At 49.7% G+C, this 17,726-nt stretch overlaps 1 protein-coding gene across 6 annotated transcripts in view; it reads right to left on the bottom strand.

The window, feature by feature from the left end:
- Cmip (c-Maf inducing protein) overlaps nt 1-17,726 on the bottom strand; it is a 204,488-nt gene that overhangs the window by 44,432 nt on the left and 142,330 nt on the right. For 5 of the 6 annotated variants that reach the window (NM_001163262.1, XM_006531434.3, XM_011248527.2 and 2 more), the window contains 2 exons: nt 5,653-5,814; nt 819-860 (listed from right to left, as the gene is read on the bottom strand). In NM_001163262.1, coding sequence (NP_001156734.1) covers nt 819-860; nt 5,653-5,814 — 204 coding nt within the window. Of the gene's footprint in view, nt 1-818; nt 861-5,652; nt 5,815-13,007; nt 13,259-17,726 lie in introns of those variants that run through there. The other variant, XM_006531435.3, reaches the window with a different exon arrangement.

Here is a 17,726-nt window from a genome sequence, read left to right as displayed (position 1 = left end):
TGAGTAGTCTAGAACCACCACTCCCGACACACACACCTCTGCCTGCGGAACGTCGTGTAGCCTTGGTGAGATTACAGGGTCAGCTTCCTTTCTCCCAATAAGAACCCATTCAGCTAGCACCTGGGATTCTAGAAGTGCCTCAAGCTAATGGAGGCACCTCAGGTACCTGAGCCTTCAGGCAATGACCTTTGCCCATCCTGGATATTCCTAATCACCTTTTCCCAAAATATATAACCCTTGATTCAGCGGATCTGTCTCCCCAAAGCTGTTCCCAGTGTGTTGTTGTTATTACTATTTGTACTCATGGGCTTTCTTGAAACCCAGTTCATGAGCTGCACCCTACATCCTCGTGGGCCAGTGAGCAACGACCCCAGGAAGAAGGGAGACCCACAACCGGCGCAATCCCATGTCTCGCTTTCCCGTTAAGTGTCTCAGAGCTTAAAATTGCCCAGGAATAATATTTCACATCCAAAGGTGCTTAGAACACTGTTGAATTCCGAGAAAGACTAGCCTACTGTATGTACCAGAGGGGTGTAATCCTGGTTTTATGCAGTGGATTAATTAGGGGCAAGAAAGAGCAAGTTTATCTGCCCAGTGTCAGGGCAACGGAGACCTGCTTGCAGTGAACCCCAAAGACTGATCATCACAGTCACACTGCTGGGTAGCTGGGCTCTACGGTGAAGGGTGGGGGTGGGCAGCCAGCTAAGTGACTCAAGCCCTGTGGCTGTGGAGCATGCACAGTGTGCTCTGGGGAGAATCTTGGTCTGGGCACCAGGCTGGGGCTTGGGGCGGAGGGCCGGGGATGTCTGGCAACTTACCACAATGATGTTCTCGTGCTCCTGAGTGGTCAGGTTTGTGTTCTAAAGAATTGGGCGGAGAAAGAAGGAAACCACAATCAACAAAAATGGGCATTCGATCCCAGGGATCCAGAGCACTACGGACTGTTTCCAGTGCCCCCAACCCTCACACTCAACCACATGCAGTGATCAATTTCTTCACTCAACATACCAGGGCAACTCTGGGATGGGGCAGGAAAGTGGCTTGTTATCGTTAACTCTCAACCTAACCCAGCCCAAACTGGCCTGTGGGCATGTCCATAAGGGACTCTCGAGATTTGATTGTTGATCGGTGCAGGAGGGCACAGCCCACTATGAGCGGCACCATGCCCTACCCAGCTGGTCTTGAGGTGTATAAGAGAGCTGAGTATGAGCTGGCAAACAACTTTCCTCCATGGTGTTTGCTTCAAGTTCTTGCCGTGACTTCCCTCAGTGACTGACTCTGACTGGAAATAAACTCCTTCATTTCCTAAGTTACTTTTGGTCAGGGTGGCTTTTTTTTTTTCTTTTTCTTCACAACAGAAAGAAAATCAGAACAGAGGGTAAAAGGAAATCTGAGCTTCCCACCCATGTCTCACAGCTCGGAAGCCTGGGGTGACTCATGTCTTGTCGAGACTCCGTTACTACTTTGGCAAATGGGGGTTCTAATACCAGCATCTCCTGGGACCATGGTCTGAGGATTCTGACGAAGTTTTAACAACACTCCTTAGAACCAGAGGGCAGGCTCATAACACAAAGAAATCAGACTTTTTGTGAGCTCACATTCGGTGCCGGGTAAACCTTTTATTTTAGATCAATGATATTTTAGTGGTTCTCAAGATAAGCTCCCAAGGAACACGGGTGTACCACGAGTGTGCCCCTCCTCCTTGCTAAATGCACATCTGAGCAACAGACCTCTAAAACAAAACTAGGTTAATAAACTTGTTTTGTGTTTTTTTTCTCTCCTCCTGGATCTGGAATCTGTTAAACGGACTGTATTACTGCCTTCCTGTGAGCGTGTGAAGAAATGGCAAGAAGCATGGGAAATTTCAAAGCACTTGCTGTTCTCTTTGACGCCAGGCTACGGTGTCTCTTCTGACGGAACCAGGCTGTCACCGGAGTCTACTTGCATTTTGTAACAGCCACATTTGGAGCTGAGAGCAACTCCTGATTTGATCAGAGCTGGCCCAATGTGGGGACCTTGCCCCTACCATCACAACAGGCCAATGGGGAGTAGGAGCATTGAGCAGCTCTACCCTAGCTATGGCCAAAGGACACCTGACCCAGTGATGTGGGGTACAGGAAACGGAGACAAAGGATCTAAGCACCTAGCAGGGGCCTCCCACCATCCTGAGGATAACGTACAAATAGAGCATGCTTCTTTGACTATAATACCCTGTTTTCCTTCTGTGGGGCCTGTTTCTAGAGGACTCTTAAAAATGCCAGTCACTTTGAGTCACGGCAGATGAAAGCCAGCTCTGCTCTTCCTTATGGTGGCAGTGAGCTTTTAGAGCTTCAAACAATTTGTTTCCCACTCGGTACACCGATTACATTTCATTTTTTACTTTGAAAACTTTCCCTGCTATGTCCATCCATCCATCCATCCATCCATTGAGCTTTTAGAGCTTCAAACAATTTGCTTTCCACTTGATACACTGATTCTGTTTCATTTTTTCACTTTGAAAACTTTCTCTGCTATATCCATTCATCCATTTATCTATCCATCTATCCATCCATCCATCCATCCTCCCACCCACCCACCCATCTGTATAGTACATGGGATGCACCCATGTCAAAGCCAATCAGGTGGCGGTCAGAGGACAATCCACAGGATTTGTTTTTCTCTTTCTGCCCTATGGATTCTGGGGACTTAAGTTGGGTCATCAGGCTGGGCCACAAAAGCCTTTATTCCTCTGCGCTGTGTCACCAGCTCCTGCTTTATGGCGACAGGTTTATTTTCTTGACAACCTGCTAACTGATTGAGTTACTCGGAGCTGATCACAGAGCAGCCACTGACCCGATGCACAAGGAAACGGTGTTGAAGTGGGGACCTGAACCTCCGCCTGACCTGAGTCCAAAGCTTTTATTTCTTTACGGAGTTATATCATCCAACCCTGGGGCAGTTCCCTATGCTGGGCTGTGTGGGCACCCATGCATCTCTCTGAGAAGCCCCTGTTGTGAACATCCTGTTTGCTGGACAGGGAGACGTCTCCCCTGCATAGGACTTTGTTGGTTTGGGGTTTTAAAAGGATGTATTTATTCTATGTGTAACAGTGTTTTGTCTGCATGCATGCAGCTGAGAGCTGCTGCTTAGGGGCTGGGAACTGAACTTGGGTCCTCTGTAAGAGTAGCAAGTACTCTTAACCACAGAGGCATCCTGAACCATCTCTCTTTTGTTTGATTTTTTGCCCCCCCAGACATGGCCTCATGTACCCCAGACTGGCTGGGAATTCACTATGTCACCAAGGATAATACTTAATTCTTGATCTTTGGCCACCACCTCTCAAGAATTGGGATTACAGGTGTGCCCTACCTCAGCCAGCTGTCTCTCTAATCTACGCCGATAAAGGCATCGATGTCTCAGAATGTGAACCGAGCTAACGGGTGAGCCTGGGGGCGGTCCCTAGCTGGCTACATAGTTCAGTGTCTTTACAAAGCTACTAACCGCTTATGATAGCTAATCTTCACTAGCAACTTGGTAGAATCTAAAATCACCATGGAAATGCAAACCTGGACTTCTCGGTGAGAGATTTTCTGAATGTGTGTTAATTGAGGTAAGAGGACCCACACCCTAAATGGGCAGCACCATCTCTGGGATGGGGAAGAGGGCCTACCACAGGCCAGCAGTGGAGATCTTCTACCTTCCTGGGGACAGTCCATTATGCTGGAACTGAAGGGCTAGACAGTGTCCCATCCAGATGCGAGAGTCAGACAGCCCTGGAGTAAAGGTTCTTGGCTAGTATGGGCTTGTCTTTTGCATCCCTGGGTTGTTTCTTTATGAGTGAGGACAGCAAGGTCTCATATTGGGTGGAATATGTACAAAAAGGAGGTCCTTGCTGCTACATCTGCCCCACCGTGAATTCACCTTCTAAATGTGAGCCAAGACAAACACTTCCTGAAATCCGGCCAAGGGTAAAATGCAAAGATGGGAAATCTATCTGCCTGGCTTCTCAAGGGTGAGCTTCCTTCCCTCACTCTGGGTAAAAAGCCTGAAGTCAGGGCTGGGAACTAGGCCCTGAGATTCTGAACCTTGACTACAATTCACACCAGCACTCGGCCAGCTCTCTACAGAGCGAAGCTCTCCCCCAGCTATGTATCCACCCTGCTCGACTGTCTGCTAGCCAGCTCTTCCAGGGGAAGGACTCCCAGCACTCTACATCAAAGAGGACCTGAGTCTCGGGGCCACAAGATGGTGGCCAGCCTCGGACAGCATTGAAGGGATGACAGGAGCATGCAGGAGCTTGCACAGGAGTGCACTGGGACACGGGATGGAACTCTCCAGAGAGGGGGAATGGAGACATCACTAGGGTGGTGACTGACTATTTTAAATAGGGAGCCAGCAACGCTGGCATCCCCAGGGGCCAGCCAGGCACATAAACGAGATCAGTGTGGCTATTTAGGGTGCAAGACACCGTGCAGAGGGCAGCGCACAGATCCCAGGGGGTGACAGTGAGGTTTGGGACTATCCCCCCTCCCCCCCAACTCACTGCGGCTGACTCAATTCCTCTCCGTTCCTGCTGTAGCCCCTGATGGAACATGGGCTACAGGAAGTCAGGGATCAGTGTTACTATCCCACCCATAACCATTAGCAACCGGCACACACTCTAGCACAAGGCTGCCTGGCCAAGTGGACGGTGCCGGCCTTTCCCCGGACAGGATGCTAAGTAACAGTAGCTGCCCCAACGTAGCCAGATTTTTTCCATCTTTAAAGAGAACCTGGAAACGGCCATTGTGCTGAAGTCCAATTACTTTTTTTTCCTTTTTTCTTTTTTTTTTTTTAAACCTTTTTGCCTTGTTCTATTGTTTGACAGTTTCATATACGTGTGACAATTTCCTGCCGCCACCTGCATCACGCGCACGAAGTACTTTTTTTTTTTTTTTTTTTTTTTTTTTTAAAAACCTCCAGCAAGGCAAACGATGCGTATGGCGGAGGGTGCGTGGGACAGAAAGCTGACAAGGACTTAACAAAACCAGGACGAGATGCTGCCCCAGCTAGACAGAGCAGAATGGAAGGGTTCATCTAGGGCAGTGGTTCTCAACCTGTGGGGCTTGGCCCCCTAGAGGAGGGGGGGGTCACCAAATAGACCTCTCACAGGGGTCACCAGAGACCACTGGAAAACAGATATTTACATTGCGATTCAGAACAGTGAAACTACAGTTAAGAAATAGCAACGAAAATAACTGAATGGCTGTGAGGGGCAGTGGGGGGGGGTTGTCACCATAACATGGGGGGCTGTATTAAAGGGTCCAAGTATCAGGAAGGATGAAACCCACTGCTTTGGGTCTTTAGAGGTCTACAGAGTTGGCACTTGACCCTGGGAGTTGCAGCGGCTGCTGTCAGAGCCACTATCCAAGATGTGCGTTTAACCTAGGGCTTAGCAAAAGTGACAGTCCCCTAAGCCTCCAGACAAGTTTAGAGGCCAACTAGAACCAGCAAGCTTGGTGAGAAACACTGGCTTCCTTAGTAACCACTGCAGGATGGCACACCACGGGTAGGTAGATCTCTCCTGCTCACCCAGATGGGGCTGAATACAAGATGGAAGTAAAAACAGACAACCTAGAGGATGGGGGTGGGTGGGGGGCTCGGCCGGCTGGGGGTGGGGGGCATGCATCTTACCTCTGAGAGCAGTTTTGAGACGATTTCCAGCGGAGCCTGGTTGATAGAATCATCCTGCAGAGGCGACGTGAGGGCCATGTCCACCAGCGTCCGTATCTCCTTCAAGACAACCTCCCAGCGGCTTGGGTTACTCAGGACTTTCTTGTATTTGTAAATCTTTTTCTGGGTGGAGAGAGAGAGAGAGGGGAGGAGGACAGAGGTGGTAATCCATCACTGACTTAGCAAACCACTCGAGATGACCAAAGGATGTCTCTGGCTGGGGTGAAAAGGGCCTGGGAAGTTGTCAACCTGGCCTGAGCTTTCCCCAAAAGGAAATGGATACATCAAGAAAGGAACAGACTCCATCCAAGGTCAAGGGTGCGTCTGCAGACAGGCAGGCTCCGAACGAACACCACCCTGCCGGAACGGAACGGCAGTTTCCCGCCCTGTTCCCAATGACACATAAAAAGGAATTAGAAAACTGTTTTTTTGTTTTTTTTGTTTTTTTTTTTTAACGTGGGGTCCTCCGCCAAACTCAGTCCCCAAGTCGCCAAACACAGTAAGAACAGGAATGTTCCCGGCCCACAGAAGGCTTTCTGTGAGCCGAGTGTCTTCTGCCTAGGTGGATCCTATGAGGTCTCTTGGCAAATGCCATTCAGACAAAGAGCTGGATGGTGAGGATGAAGGCCAGAATTCAGCTGCAGCCAGGTGGGGAGCGAGCCCAGGAGGAAACCAGGCAAGGAAAACAGAGGCATGCTCACCTCGCTCAGTGTTGCCTCCAAACCCGAATGGAGGGCAGGGCTGTGGCCTCCTGGATTTGAGGCACTCTTCTTAGTTCCGCCTCTCTGACATCATGGAAACAGAGTCCATGGAGGGCGGAGGTCCAAGCCAAGCACTCCCCTCCCGTCTCTGTCTCTGTGGCTGCCTGCCTGGCCCCATGCTGCCCCGGCTTGCTGGGACTCTCAACAGAATAAACTTCATCGCTTAAACGGATCTTAAGAGTCAGGACATCCCATGCCAATAGCTAGCGGAGGTGACATGCCACAAACTCTGAGTCAAACACTGAAGGAGGAGAGGGGGAAAGAGAAAGGGAGCGGCCCTCACTGATAACCCAGGCTCAACCTGAAGGTCACTGGGGTCTTCCTGGGACATTTCTGAATTAAGAATTATACAATGGTTTTATGACCCGGGCTCAAAAGGAAGTATCTGGAGGGCATATCCTAGCCCAAGCGGATGGGGATGGAACCAGGGTAAGAATGACTCCATTAAGAAACCTTTTCACCTTTAGGGCTCTATGTCCCACATCTCTAGGCAGAGAAATTCGTCCCAGTCTCAGAAACTCTGACATGTAATTTGTCTCTTTGGACACAAAAAGCACACCCGTCTCTTATCATGCACTCTGCTTTCCTGGTGCTACCTGCATCGTATGCATAAAACTTGTATCTATAAGCCATCTTTCTGTCTTGTTGCAGTACGGTGTCAAGCAACCCAGGGTGGTGTGGAACTTGCTGTGCCATCCATGTGCCTCCAACCTCCCAAGTGCTGGGATTACAGGCGAGCTCCAGCACACCCACCTCCCCGTGGTGTTTTTAAATTCTTCCCTCTCATCCCTTTCTTCCCTCGAGTTCCTTCATTGGCCTACCAGCCCCACGCCCCCCACCCCCTTCTCTCTTGACCTCATGGCTCCGTGCTAGAGCCTCCGTTTTCCACAGCACTCCTTGACCCACTGAGGCTGGCACCGGCTACAGCACAGAGGGTGGAAGAGAACCGAATCGGGTATAGGTTTGTACATTCTGAAGACAGAAGAGGCATGGCAAGTTCCACTGGGGCAGAGCACTCCTGTGACCATTAAATCGGCTGCGCTGACGAAGAGGGCGCTCAGGAGTGTGTCCCTAGCTCTCTTACTTCAATGACAAAATACACCCTGATCCAAATAGGCTACTTTGAACCCATCACTCGTGCGTTTTTGGCTGCTGGTGACTGACCTCCCACCTCTGCCCGCTGAGCTCCGGTCTCCGGTCTCACAGATTTCAATGTGTACTAGAGAACCACGCCCTTGTCAAAAGATCATTATTTGTTTATTTATTTATTTTAATTTCACCCCGATCACCAGGACAATGCATCCTCAGGGCAACCCCACAGCAGATTCCCCTTGTGCTCGGTGGAAGCTCTCAACGTGGAACCATTTTGGTGGCCAGCTGCAAGCTATTATGTTTGGAAGAATTACTTATTCCTCTAAAGATGATAGGCACTCATTTTAAAGAAAATTGAAACCATACTGAAAAGCACAAAGAGGAGAGAGAAGAGAGAAAGAAAGAAAGAAAGAAAGAAAGAAAGAAAGAAAGAAAGAAAGAAAGGAAGGAAGGAAGGAAGGAAGGAAGGAAGGAAGGGGAAGGGAAGGAAGGAAGGAAGAAAAAAAACCTCAAAAATCCTATAATCCAGAAATAGCCACTGTTAATATATGCGGCAAACGTGGCACTGCCGCCCCCCCCCCCCCATGTAAACTCTGCAAACATGGCTGGCTGTGGTGGCACTTGCTGCAACCCAATACTCATCTGGGTACCAGAGACCATGGCTCAGCCAGGAAAATGCCTGCAGGGCAAGCATGAAGACCTAAGCTCAGATCCGCACCACATAGGAAAGCTAAGCGTGGTGCTATGTGCCTATGAGTCCAACACTGGAGAGGTAGAGACAGAAGGGTCCTTGGGGCTCACTGGCCAGCTAGTCTTAGCTGAATCAGTGAACTCCAGCCACGGGGAGAGATCCTGTCTCAAACACACGGGGAGTAACTAAGAGAGACTGACACTCACACTCATTCCCTCCTCCCCAATACACACACACACACACACACACACACTGCACACTGATACACTCAAAGCCGTCATGGGCTACAAAAGGACACCCTATTTCAAACAAGACCTCTGCAAAACACAACCAGCTCTAGCCCAGAGGTGGGCGGCCAGGACAGTTCTAAGAACAGATGCCAAAGGACGGTGATTCTCAACCTGTGGGTCACGACCCCCTTGGGAGTCAAACCACCCTTTCACAGATGCTCATATATCAGAAATCCCGCACATCAGATATTTACGTTATGACTCATCATAGTAGCAACATTACAATTAGGAAGTAGCAATGAAATAATTCTATAATGGGGGTCCAGGGGTCACCACAACATGAGAACTGTGATTAAAGGGGTGCAGCATTAGGTAGGTTGAGAACCACTACCACTGATCCAGACAGGAAGGGAGTTAGAGGCAAGCAGGACCTATCTATCTCCAGTGCCCGAGCAAAGTAGCTTCAGAGACCAATTCTTTGCCTTCGGTGACCTGGCCTTGGTACTGACTGAGGGTCCCCCTCTTGGAGCTGAGGGATGACTGTTGTATAATCAGGACACCTGCTTCAGAGACACGATGCCAAGGCTGGGACAGGGGTTAACATTCACGTAACATCAGCTAGGGGCAGGCACAGTGTTAGCTAGGTTCTGATGAGCACTGTTGTAAAACCCTGGGAGCTGGAGTCTTAGCCCAAGGTTAGACCACCCTGTGAGCAGCCTCTCAGCCACAGGGACTGAGTTCAAATAACTTCTGATTGGCAGATTGATAAAAAGGAACAGAGCAGAGACTGTGAAAGAGACGGGGAGACCTTTCTCCTCCTCGGCCATCTGAAGGCAAGATGGCTCTCCAACAGTTCGATTGGAGTCTCCCCGGGGAAGTTCTGCCGGGGTTCTCACTCTTGCGTCATCTGCGCTAATGGCCACAGTCTGATCTAGAAACACGGGCCAAACAAGAGCCAATAGTGTTTCCACCAGTACACAAAGGACACAGTGGCTGGAGAGATGGTTCAGCAGTTAAGAGCACCGACTGCTCTTCCAGAGGTCCTGAGTTCAAATCCCAGCAACCACATGTTGGCTCACAGCCATCTGTAATGGGATCGGATGCCCTCTTCTGGTTTGTCTGAAGACAGCTACAGTGTACTCATAAATCAATCAATCAATCAACTGGTCAATCTTTTTTTAAAATTTAAAACCCCAAAACTTTAGGACCTTGTGGGGTGCAGGGGTTGTGGGGGTGAGGTGGGTACCTTCTACCCTGATGATATGGAAACCTGACAATGTCATCTAGGCGGACATCAGAAAGTCAGTGCTACTGGGGACTCTCAGACACAGGCAGACTCACCTGGAATACAGGAGCACAGGTCTGCAGACTCCCTTTATTCTAACACTTCTGTCTGCCCAAGCCAAGATGTTCTCAAGGCCATAAGCATTCAGACATCATTCCATGGTGCCCATGGTAAGCAGCCTGCAAAAGCAGATGGCGCTGGGAATGGGACAGAGTGGACGTAGCATCTGCTGCAGGAATCCTGATTCACAACACAGTCCCAGCCAGGAGACAGGGAGTAACCAGGCTAGAGCCAGGTAGCCATGAAGAATCAAATTGGCCCATGCGTCAAAACTGGCTGCAGAGCCTCTAAAGGTCTGACCCTTACTATTGTGACCCTCGGGAACAGCGGCATCAAGGGGACAGGCAAGATGGGTCAGCCGAGACACTGAAGGTGTCAAGGATGCTTGGTGGCAGGTAAGAGCCAGGAATGAACCCATGGGCTGGACATCAGTGAATAGTGGGTGCGACACATGAGCGGGCCTGGGTGGGGCAGAACATCCAGGGTTCCAGGTCCTTAGCCACAGCCACACCCCAGGTGACACGTTAGCATCATCCCAGGAACTCTGATGAGCTCAGCAGGCAATGAGTCATGGTGGGGCTAAGATGAGGCCACTTCTAGAATCCTGGCTCTCTGGCGGTAATGCAGTCTTCCCACTGAGCCTGCCCTGCCATAAACCATGGCAAAAAGATGCTCATGGGCCACTGGAGTCCTTAACCTGAGCAGGTGAAGAGGGGACAGGGGTCCTGGAGCTGTCTTGTGACTGGGCATATGATTGATGTTATAAAGGTGGCTGATACTGACTTGTGTGGGGCTGGCAACATGCAGCTTGTGCTCAAACCCAGCTGTGGCTGTTTGTACACAATGACACCCCCCAAAATGGCCCTATTGGTTTTCCAAGAGTTGTAAAATTCAAAGCAAACAGAAGAATATGCAACAGAAACTGAGTGAGTGTGGCTCTAGGAGCCCCAAAGAGCTACCATCTGGCCCTCCATCAACAGTGCTTTTGCCAAGCCGTGAATCATGACTCAGCTCCCAGTTTGTGAAAAGATGCTCACAGCTGGCCACAGTGGCACACACCTGTCATGCCAACATGGGGGTGGGCGGGGCGGGAGCAGAAACTCAAGGTCACTCTCAGCTATGTAAGAGTTCAAGCCCAGCCTGGATTACCTGAGTCTGTGTTTCAAAAACAAAAACAAAAACAAACAAACAAACAAAAAACCCAAAACCCAAAACCAACAACAACAAAAATCAAAACAAACAAAAATGGGGGGGGGGAGGTGATTGGCCATTACAAGCTACTGGGGAAATACACATTTCAATGGTACAGAAATACCATTTCATGCCCACTGAGATGGCTGTGATGGAAAAGACAGACAATACCAAGTGTCGTCAGCGAGGATGCGGTCAAACCAATCTCGGCGAACTGCTCTTGGGGGCGAGGGTGGGGCGGGGTAGGTAAAAATGGACAGTTACATGGTTAAGCCATTCAACAGTACCCTCCTTCCCACCCTCTTGTCCTGGGGATCAAACCCAGCAGGAGTTCCTACCACTGAGCTGTGCCCCTGCCTGTCTGACAGTCTGATAATGCTAAGCATCCACTCACTACGTAGCTCAATAATTGTTAACGCTCCCCTCCCCCCACCCCGCCCCAAAAAGGAAAAGTCAAGTCGCACAGAGGCAAATACAAGAGTTTCCCCCAAGACAAAAATCAATCTCCTTTAAAGAAGGAACTCACGGCTGAACAAGATGTAGTAGAGCCATGCACCAGGAGAAAGAGTGAATGTATCATGTGACAGCCCGGGTCACTTCATGGCCACTGTGCCTCGTGACAGAAGTCAGATATAAGGCATAAACTGTACGATTCCTTTTAAGGAACTGAAATCCCTAAAAGAAAAGGTCCACTTACAGACGGAAAATGAACCAGCCAAGGTGGGAACTATGGAGGGGCAGTAGGGATTTGCACAGGGCATCTTTAGGGTGGTAGCCATGTCCTGAAACCAGACTGGGATAACAGTTGATCAGGCCTGTAAGTTTATGAAAACCGACAAGTAGTATACTTAATGACGGCTAAATTTAATGGCATATAACTTGTACCTCAAATACAAATATATAAAATCGCATTCTAGGACGACAGAGGTGGGCAGGCAAAGCCAAAAGCAGTGTGGCTTCTTAAGAGTATGGGTTTTGCAATAAGCAGACTTCGGCTCAAGTCTCAACTCCGTTTCTACCATCTACCCATTCATCTGACCATCGGCTCCTTTGTAAAAAAATATTATTCTTATTTTATGCACCTTGGTGTTCTGCCTGTGTGTGCGTTTGTGTGTGTGTGTGTGTAGGTGTCCCCTGGAACTGGAGGCAGTTGTAAGCTGCCATGTGACTGCTGGGATTTGAACCCAGGTCCTTTGGAAAAGCATCCAGTGCTCCTAACCACTGAGCCATCTTTCCAGCCCCTGACACTCATCCATCCATCCATCCATCCATCCACCCACCCACCCACCCATCCATGTATGCCTCCATCCACACACATCCATCTTCCTATCTACCATCTACTTACCTACTCACCCTCCATTTATCTACCCATTCCTCTACTTATCCATCCACATCCCTCTACCCATTTCCCTACTCATCCCCCTCCCACTCATCTATCCATCTTTCATCCAAAAGTTTACCTACTCATCCATCCAATCTGATCCCATCCACTTTCTGGCTTATCCATCCTTCACCTGCCTATTCACTGCCCATCTGCCCACTCACCCACCACCTACCTACTCACTACACACCCGACTAAGATCAGGTGAAGCCTTCTTCTCCTATAACGTGCCCAGTATTGTGCTAAGCCCTAAGGAGACTGGGGTAAGAAGAGCAGACAGGCCCTGGGATTTACAACCTATTGTTTGTAGTTCCTCATCTGCCCAGCAATAAAAGAATAACTACTTCCAAAGGTTTTCTGAGCCTGCCCAGGAAGCAACAGGCAATGAAGCATCTCATCTACTTCCTGGCCACACAGCAACTGTCGATAATATCACCTACCAAGTCCTAGGAGGGAGTGGTCCAGAGCAGGCAAGACTAAGAAAGGCTCCCAGCATCTGTGGCAAAGCCGCACCAGCCAACAATAAACAGAACCAGCAGGCAGAGCCTCCTGTTTCCCCTCTGGCAGAGCCAGTCACTCCATGGCTGTCCTCACCCTCTCTTGCTTGTCAGGGAAGGGACGTTACCTGGGCAACACCAGCCATCTCTCTGGAAACTGTTCCTGCGGTGGAAGCAGGAACAAGACACTGGGGTTTCTCAAGCCTCTTAGCTCTTCCACAGGAGACTGGCTGTCATCAGGTGGGTGTCCCTCACGGGGAGGTGTGGCTCGGAATGTACTGGAAACGCTCTTCCCAAGGATTGAGAGGGGGCCCCACAAGCTCAGCTGCCTGCTGCAGCCTCTGAGGCTTGAGTGCACGTAAGTACGCATGCTCCTTGTCACTTGTCACGGGTACTCCGAGGAGCTGCGGAGGGAGGGGGGGATGTCCCTGAGGAGATGGAACCAAGCGAGCTAGGGGAGGATGGCTCTGACACTTTATTTCTAGGGCTGGCATGGAGCTACTTGGCCTGTCTGAAAGCTACTGGACCCAGGGGGCTCCTGACAGTCAACTTAATTACAAGAAAACTTAAGTAGAAGCCCAGCTCTTCCGCCACACATGTCTCTCTCTGCAGCTGCTAGCGCCTGCTAGACAGAGTACACTGTTGTCACCATGGAAGAAGCTGTGCCCCCCACTGCCATGCCCAAGGTCCAGCTCATCTGCTGCTCGTCAGAGCATAGAGCTCTGTGCTCGGCACAAGGATGGCCTCTACCTGCCTCCTTCCATAGGGGCCATGAGGTTCTACAAGCCCCCAGCTAGTGGGTGTGTCCAACCTTTTGACCTTGCAACCTGACACTGCCACCTACAAAGTTCACATGAGAACCTACACACACACACACACACACACACTAGCCCTTTATAATGTTAAGAAAGTTAACATTTTTGTGTTGAGCCACATTCAAAGCAATCCTCTTGCATATGAGTTATAGGGTGCAGGTTGAACAGGCCTGAACAGGGACCCCCACCTTGGGCTTTTCCTCTAAGGTGTTGGTTTCACAGTGAAATATCTCTTGCAGGTTCACGTGTTTGAACACCTGGTCCCCAGCTGCTGGTGCAGTTCTGAGAGGTGGCAGGACCTTCTCCATGTTATTGGAAGCAGGTTGTAAGGCCACAGGCAGGCTGTGCTCCTGGTTCCACCTCTTTGTTCCCTACCTAGTTGCTATCATATAATAAACAGCTACCACCTGTCCGCTGTCACGCTTGCTTCCCCACGATGGGCTGCAAGCATGAACAAACCGCTCCCCACCGGTGTCTGTTTCTGCCAGTCACTCTCATCACAGTGACAAGAAAAGTTACTAATTAATGTTTTGTCCCCCCAGAGTCCCTTGCACACCCAGCAAGGAAGGCAGGCAGACTATGCCCATCGAGACTCTACACTTGCTATGGAAAGACAATCGGCCCTCTAAACGTATCATATATATCTATGAAAATGCTGGTGCCTGACAAATACAGAGGCAGATGCTCGCAGCCAACCATTGTACTGAGCACAGGGTCCCCAGTGGAGGAGTTAAAGAAAGGACTTAAGGAGCTAAAGGGGTTTGCAGCCCCATAGGAGGAACAACAATGTCCACCAACCAGAACTCCAGAGCTTCCAGGGACTAAACCACCAACCAGAGAGTACACATGGAGGGACCCATGGCTCCAGCTGCATATGTAGCAGAGGAGAGGACCTTGGTCCTGTGAAGGCTCAATGCCCCGGTGTAGGGGAATGCCAGGACAGGGAAGTGGGAGTGGGTGGGTGGGAGGGTGGGAGAGTACCCTCATAGAAGCAGGGGGAGGGAGGGTGGGATAGGGGGTTTTTGGAGGAGAAACCAATAAAGGGGATAACATTTGAAATGTAAATAAAATATCTAATAAAACGTTTCCCAATACATGAAAAAGAAAATGTCGATGCGAAGCCCACCGATGTGCATAATTAGCGCACTAATAAAAGCATCAAAATACTGCAAATGAAAGCTGCCTTTGTCCCAGGGTGGGCCCGTGCCACCCAGAAACACTCAGAGATTAAGGCGAACACTACTGCTCTGTTACGAGGATCCTTCCTTTGTCGCAGGCTCGGAAGAGATCCTTCATCCCCCCCACTCGCTGCAACTGTCACAGCTTTAGCTGTCAGCTTGACAAAGCCCTAGAGTCATCAGGAAGAGGGAACCTCTTGAATGTGGCCCCATATAAAAGTGTTAACTTACTCAACAGTATGAAGGGCATGCGTGCTTGTGTGTGTGCGCGCGTGTTTGTATGTATGCTTGTGTGTATGTGTGTGTGCTTGTGTGTGTGTATTTGTATGCATGCTTGTGTGTATGTGTGCTTGTATGTGTGTGGGCTTGTGTTTGTATGTATGCTTGGGTGTATGTGTGCTTGTATGTGTGCTTGTGTGTGTGTGTATGTGTGCTTGTGTTTGTATGTATCCTTGTGTATATGTGTGTATATGTGTGTATATGTGTGCTTGTGCTTGTGTGTTGTGTTTGTATGTATGCTTGTGTGTATGTATGTGTGCTTGTGTGTGTGTGTTTGTATGCATGCTTGTGTGTATGTGTGCTTGTGTGTGTGTATGTGTGTGTGCTTGTGTGTTTGTATGTATGCTTGGGTGTATGTGTGCTTGTGCTTGTGTGTGTGTTTGTATGTATGCTTGTGTGTATGTGTGTGTTTGTATGTGTGAATGTATGTGTGTATGTGTGTGTATATGTGTATATGTGTATGTATGCTTGTGTGTGTGTGTGTGTGTGTGTGTGTGTGTGTGTGTGAGGGTGCGGGTTCTCATGTAGGTTCTCTTATAAAGAATTGCCTCCATCAGACTGGCCCATGGACAAGTCCTGTCTGTGAGGCATTTTCTTAATTGTTAAGTGATGGAGGAAGGACAAGCCCACGGTAGGAGGTGCCTGCCATCCCTGGGCAGATGGATCTTGGCTGTATAAGAAAACAAGCTTCAGCTGCTGCCTTTAGCTTCATTCAGTGAAGAACTATAGCCTGTAGGATGATGTAGTCCCATTCCCCTCCAAGTTGTTTCTGGCCACGGTGTTAATCACAGCAACAGAAAGCACATCAAGACAGAGATAGCCAGTGGCCCTGTCTACGTGGGGACTCTGACCCTGAGAGTCAGCCCTGCTGTCTTCATAGGATAGACACGCCCATTATCGAGGTGAAAGTCACACATCACTGACCCACCCATCATCTCCAGGCACACAGTCCAGTGGCCCTTAGCACATCACATGCAGCTGTTATCCCAAAGGAAACAGAGGACATCCAACAGTCAATGCCACACCCCCTCCAACACCTCTGCTCTTTCTGGTTTCTGGACACATCATGAAGCACGTGGTCTTTTGAGCCTGGCTTCTTGCGCTCAGCGCAATGGCCTCAGAGTTGCCAGGCAGCCCCCTGAGTACCAGGATTCTATTCCTTCTCATGATGGAACTCACCGGGACGCTGTTGCAGAGCTGCTTGTCCAGAGATGAGCACAGGGCTGCTCCCATCTCTGCCTCTGTTAACATCTGGATGGCCATAACCCCATCCTGTGACCATCAGTGAACCATGTGGGTCTTTCAGGGGACCTAGGTTTAGCCACCAGTCACTGCACGGTCACCTGCTGGCCCCAGTGGAAGAATTCATCTATGGTTTTTTTGTTTTTGTTTTTTCTTTCAGGTGTCGTGGACAGGGAGGGGCCATGAAGCACTCCAGCAATGTTATCAAAGTAGACAACAATGGCTGCCCACTAGACACGTGCAGCTGCAGTGCATGGTGGGTTGTACCGAATGTCACTAAAACATCTTTGCTCTATTCTGGTCAGGCTCTGTGCCAAATGCCTAATCTGCTCTCTCTCTCTCTCTCTCTCTCTCTCTCTCTCTCTCTCTCTCTCTCTCTCCCTGTGGGGTATACATATGTGTGACAGTACAACTGGAGGTCAGAGGTCAGCCTCGGTTGTCATTCCTCAGGAGTTCTCCATCTTGTTTTTTTTGAGACACCATCTCTCACTGGCCTGGAACTCGCCGGTAATCAATTAGAAATCCATCTGTCTCCACCCCTCAGCACTGGGATTTCCAGAGTGCACCACCACACCCGGCTTTTTCACACAGGTTCCAGAGTTCCCAAGCTCCCAAAAGCAAGCTTTACTAAGCTATCTCCCCCAGGCCTATACGTTAACTTCTGTAATCTCAAGAGTACCTCGGGGAGGTGAAGCCCACTTTACAGATGAGAAAAACCGAGGCTGAGCAGTTAAGCCACAGAGCTAGCGATAGCCAGAGAGAACTGGGATAGCTACACTTATAAACTGACCTCGCATCATCAAGTAGGGTGGAGCTGGCTCAGCAGTTAAGAGCTGCTCTTCTAGAGGACCTGACTCCCAGCCCTCACATGGTGGCTCACAATCATCTGTACCTGCAATCCTGGGAGCTTCCTGGTACCTTCTATTGGCTTATGTGAGCACCAGGCACAGAGAGACATGGAGCCAATGCCTATACATATAAATATAATAACTTTAAAAACCTGTGTCTTCCATTCCTCAATATCTGTGGTCCCTTCCTGTCAGTTGGAAAGCCCAGGTAATCCGTGCCTGAGAAGCCAGCTCCTGAGGAGATGGGTACTCTGTATGAAAAAAGACAAAGCTCAGGCACTCAGCCTAAGTGACCATCCTAGGCAGCCTCCCTGTAGCAAGCTATCACCGCTACCAAGGAAACAGCAGGACTCAGGTGGGTGTCCTGCTCTACTGGCTCTGGGCATCAGCTGGTTGCCTGGGTAACCATGAGTCTGGCTGGTGAGTGGATGACCCACCGAGGTGTCAGGCTCACACAGCTGGGTACCGCAACCCCCTTGTACTGA

Source organism: Mus musculus, chromosome 8 (assembly GCF_000001635.26).
Source record: "Mus musculus strain C57BL/6J chromosome 8, GRCm38.p6 C57BL/6J".
Classification (NCBI taxonomy): Eukaryota; Metazoa; Chordata; class Mammalia; order Rodentia; family Muridae; genus Mus; species Mus musculus.
Note: the sequence above shows the minus strand (reverse complement) of the source record. Positions and strands in the feature narration are given on the sequence as shown.